This window comes from Stegastes partitus, unplaced genomic scaffold (genome assembly GCF_000690725.1).
Source record: "Stegastes partitus isolate 25-593 unplaced genomic scaffold, Stegastes_partitus-1.0.2 Scaffold1940, whole genome shotgun sequence".
Taxonomy (NCBI): domain Eukaryota; kingdom Metazoa; phylum Chordata; class Actinopteri; family Pomacentridae; genus Stegastes; species Stegastes partitus.
In genome coordinates, this window is record NW_007579671.1 from 142455 (window position 1) to 147455 (window position 5001).

The window sequence follows — 5001 nt, forward strand, 5'->3', positions numbered from 1 at the left end:
ACAGTCGGTACTACAGTCAGTACTACAGTCAAAACACAGAACACAGTACTACAGTTAGTACTGCAGTCAGTACTACAGTCGGTACTACAGTCAGTACTACAGTCAAAACACAGAACACAGTACTACAGTTAGTACTGCAGTCAGTACTACAGTCGGTACTACAGTCAGTACTACAGTCGGTACTACAGTTGGTACTACAATCAGTACTACAGTCAGTAGTACAGTCAGTAGTACAGTCAGTACTACAGTCAGTACTATAGTCAATACACAGAACACAGCACTACAGTCAGTATAGAAACACAGTACTACAGTCAGTACTACAGTCGGTACTACAGTCGGTACGACAGTAAGTACTACAATCAGTACTACAGTCAGTACTACAGTCAGTACACAGAACACAGTACTACAGTCGGCACTACAGTTGGTACTACAGTCAGTACACAGAACATGGTACTACAGGTAGTACTACAGTCAGTACAGAGAACACGGTACTACAATCGGTACTACAGTCGATACTTCAGTCAGTACACAGAACACAGTACTACAGTCAGTACACAGAACACGGTACTACAGTCAGTACTACAGTCGGTACTACCTGCTGATGTCTCCTTCACTTGTCTGTATTGGTTGTTCTGTTTTCTAAATAAGTCATGTTATGTTACTTCCCGTTTTCCCGTCAGGCTCCGCCCCCTCTAGACTGATTGGTTGGAATTCATCTGAATCCACCAGTCAGATCACAGCTTAATATTTACATGCTCAGGTGAAACTCCCAGATGAAGCTGAAAAACCGGATCAAAACCCTCAGAGTACTTTTACTGACTACTACGACCATCACTGCTGCTGCTGGTACCCGTTAATCTGTGATCGACTGCCTGGAGGCTGTTCTGTGACTGAGCTTCCTGTCAGTGTTTTTGACAGAAAGAGGAAGAAGTGAAGGATTGGAGAAGTTCACGGAGGAATGACGGGCAGCCAACAGGAAGCATCAGCTGACCGAAACACGCAGTGATGTCACAGCTGAACTGGAACGAAGACAAACCGAGTTTTAGCCACTAAAGCGGCGTGAACAGAAAGAGGCTGAACAGGGCGCCGACGTCATTTCACAGAAACGTCTTTATTAGAAAACCTTCAGCTCAAAGTAACTTCTTCTGTCCAGAAGCTGAACCATGTGTCAAACATTCTCAACAACAACAAACATCATCAACAACAAAAAACAGCTTTTAGTGCAACTTCATTACTTTAAAACTTCTCCTGAGGTTCCTGAATGGCCCAGGCCGCCTCCCTCCTGATCAATAACTAGCCGCCGATCAATCTGCTCCGTCAATCGTAGGAAGCCCACCTGAAGCTGGTTCACCTGCTTCGACTCTGCTTCTGTTCATCATTTGCCTGCTGGTGCATTAAAGGACGCTCAGATGTTCCACATTTGTGAGTTACAAAAAGTCACACAGTCTGAGGGTCCTTGAATGCAGCAGATCAGAAGGTTTCTGTCGTCGTCCAGGAAACCAGCTGAGGTACCAACACCAGTTAGCTGAGCATGTGACCCGGACATGTGGGTTCTACTGGTCCGGTCTGGCCCGGTCTGCGGAGAGTCTGCTGGCGTTGATGATCCCTGAGAAGTGATTGGCTGGAGCTCCGACGGCGTCGCTCAGCAGCGAAGATCTCTGCAGACGGAACAAAGACGTGGTGAACATTCAGGTCACATGACTGAACCTGCAGACAGGCGTCTCTTTTAGCTGGTTTTGTTTCTGGCTTCTTCTACTCTGTTTATTGCAGCTAACGCAGCTGCAGCGCCACCTCCTGACCAAGAACCCCACATCTGAAAAGTTTGCCTGAACTTTTCCTCACATTCTGCCGATCACAAATTAAAACGTACTTTTTGCTTTTTAATTTGACATGGAGTTTTAATGGGATGTATTTTATAGCAGTAAAACCTGTTCAGCTCCATTCAGACGGAGCTCAAATATTAATGTACGTGCTCAGAAAGTCGACCTAAACGGTTTCACTGAGGATCATTACTCTGGACGAATCGATCGCTGTTTGCTTCTCAAATGTCTTGTTCAGTCCAGAGATGTTCACTTTAGTGCCACAGAGGACAGAAACCAGAAAACATTCACTGAAGGAGCTGCAATCACAGAATTGAGTTTTTATTTTTTTTTTAAATATTCAAACTGATTAATGGATTAATGTAATTAACTTATGAGTTGACAGTTGATGGATTCAAAACAACAGATGAACCAAAACAGGAATCCGTTGGAGACTTCCTGTTTCAGCCCGGCGGCTCTGCTGACTGTTCAGGGACTCCGTGTGAATGCTTCCATGTGAAAATCACCAGACGTTGTTATTTCTCTCTTTCTGCTTCACAGACAGGTTTCACAGGTTTCCATCTGATTTTCACACAAAAAAATGATAAAATGCAGAAAACCAACACTAAGATTCTCTTTAAAATACGAGATACAGGAACTGATCAGCTGCTTTAATAATGAATTCATCAGTTTGACTCCATCCATCCATCATCTCTACACCTTCATCCTCACCAGGGTCATGGGGGGCGGAGCCTATCCCAGCTGACTCAGGGTGAAGGCAGGTTCACCTGGACAGGTAACCAGTCTATCACAGGGCTACACTTAGAGACAGACAACCAAGCACACTCACATTCACACCTACGGACAATTTACAATCACCAATTAACCTCAGCATGTTTCTGGACTGTGGGAGGAAGCCGGAGAACCCGGAGAGAACCCACGCTGCACGGGGAGAACATGGAGACTCCACGCAGGAAGATCCCGGGTGTCCTCACCGGGACGCCAACCAGCGACCTTCTAGCTGTGAGGTGCTAACGGTGCTAACGGTGCTAACCACTGAGACACCTGCAGCCCTCAGTTTGACAAAAAGGTGGTCATCACAGGGTGGGTTAGGTCGTGTGGGAGTGCTGCTCCAGTGGTGACATTCAGAAACACCATCACTCCTGTTCACTGAGGCTCACCCAGTAGGTTCACTGATTTCTGTTCAGCTAATGAAGTGATGTGATCGTTTCAAGCTTTTCCTGGTCTTCTGTTCAAGTGAACCAGGTTTCATTCTGAAAAGCCAACGATGAACTGATTTGGACCGACTCACTGGTAATGAAGGTCACCTTTGATGTTCTGGAAGGATTAAGGTTTGGAATGTTCCTTCAGGAAGCAGAGCTGCACAGATTGATCGACTAAGTTCATCTATTAAGTTAATCTCCAGATATTCTTAGAATTGATGAATCGGTTTGTTGTAAGAAAACCTGTTTAGATCGCAGCTTAACGGTGAAAACTGTCGGCGTTCAGGCTCAGAGATGAACACAGAAACTCTCAGAGCTAAGATTCTCTTTAAAACACCTGTCAGCTATGAATTCAGACAAACACACTTCTGCAGCCCACATTCTGTTCATAGTCAGAGTCAGATGGAAGGAACCGTGTTTCTAACCAAATACTGTCTGTGGTCGACAGTCCACCAACTTGTTCTTTAGAAAATAGCTTCTCCTCAGAGTGAGTCCTGTCTGCAGATGGTCCTGGTAGGTTCTGGAGGGGAAACGAGCCTTCTATCGTCTAGAACTTGTTGTGACCACAATCACACATGCTGATATGAGCCTGGACAGTTTATCCAGAATGCACTTTGTAAGGTTTCCTCTGGTGAATGACTGTTGACGTGAACTACGTGGATCAGAGACGAACACAGAACCCGTCACATGACTCTCCTGATGAGCCCGTCGTCAGTGGATAAAACAGAAATCATCGGACATGTTCAGTTTAGCAGAAAGAGCAGGAAGCCGTCAGACCTTCATTTAAGACTCATTAAAAATGTTTGTTTGACCAATGATCAATCAGCTGATTGGTTTCTGAGGGCCCATGTACTTCTACTGACTGATGCTTCTGCAGCTCAGCGACACCTTGTGGCTGTCGAGAAACCTGCAGCTCATCAGAATTAAACACCTGAGCTCCACCCACCTGCACTCACCTGAGCTTTCCTCTGTCCTGCTCTCTCTGTAGCCTTCCTCAGGCCCTCCTCCTCCTCCTCCTCCTGATTGGTTGGGCAGTCCACAGTCTTTCTTGAGATTGGCTGCACAGTGGCCAAGAGGGCGGGGACAGTGAAGCAGGACAGGAAGCGCGCCTTCAGCAGCTGGTAGGCGGGGTTACCTGAAAAACGCTCCGCCACCAGGTGTCGCACCGCCGCCACCATCGTCGCCCCCTCGTCTTCCTCATCCTCCTGCTGCTGGGCTGAACTGAGGGAGGGAGCTGCAGGGAGACAAAACAAACACACCTGAGAACACACCTGGGTTGCTTCAACACAAACTGTGTGTGCAACAGGTGAGACAGGCGTTACCTGGTTGTTCCTCAGACGCTCTGAGGTCAGAGGTGGAGTCTGGCAGGTCAGGTGGCGACTGCCTAGTAGCGCTCTCGGTGCTGCTCTCAGGTCTGTCAGGTGTGGGTTTGGTCTGGGGGCGTCGGGGTTCAGAGCCTTGACACAACAGCTGCAGAGATGCCTTAGTGAGGGACTTTGTAGACCGGAGCAGCGCACTGAGCGTGCTCAGACTGCTGACAAATGGCGGCAGGTAGGGCAAGGCCACGCCTGCTCCAGGTACCATCACCCCTGCCTTCCCACTCAGCCAATCACACACCTCCGCTTGTGGCTCCATGAACATGAGGGCGGGGTCAAACTGCAGCGCCTCCCTCCTGAGGGGGGGGGGCTCCGCTGGGTCCACTCTCACCACGCCCTTATAAGGAAGGAGAAGCTTGGAGGGAGGAGGGGGGGGACAGAAGGGGAGTGTTGGTGTTTGGAGGGGAGGGAGGAGGGGGGGGACAGCTGATATGAGGGCCCTGGCGAACACAAAGGGGCCAGGACCTCCTCCACACATGCCCCACACAATGCCCCGGCCCTAATGCTTGTAAATCTATTCACACATCCAGAGGCCAAAGATAATAACAAGCTGTTCAGAATGAATTTCTAATGAGCACGCTGAAGCCTCTCGCCAGTAGGAAA

At 48.3% G+C, this 5001-nt stretch overlaps 2 protein-coding genes across 2 annotated transcripts in view; both read right to left on the reverse strand.

Moving 5' to 3' along the window:
- Nucleotides 1–785, reverse strand: part of card9 (caspase recruitment domain family, member 9) — a 6535-nt gene extending 5750 nt beyond the window's left edge. Inside the window, exons 1-2 of the mRNA XM_008303127.1 lie at nucleotides 596–785; nucleotides 461–465 (exon numbers count right to left, since the gene is read on the reverse strand). The gene's annotated coding sequence lies outside the window, so the exon portion shown is untranslated. The remainder of the gene's footprint in view (nucleotides 1–460; nucleotides 466–595) is intronic.
- A 307-nt stretch (nucleotides 786–1092) lies between these two features.
- snapc4 (small nuclear RNA activating complex, polypeptide 4) overlaps nucleotides 1093–5001 on the reverse strand; it is a gene marked incomplete at its 5' end in the record, with an annotated part of 14531 nt that continues 10622 nt past the window's right edge. Inside the window, 3 exons of the mRNA XM_008303133.1 lie at nucleotides 1093–1658; nucleotides 3979–4256; nucleotides 4345–4838. Coding sequence (XP_008301355.1) covers nucleotides 1554–1658; nucleotides 3979–4256; nucleotides 4345–4838 — 877 coding nt within the window. The remainder of the gene's footprint in view (nucleotides 1659–3978; nucleotides 4257–4344; nucleotides 4839–5001) is intronic.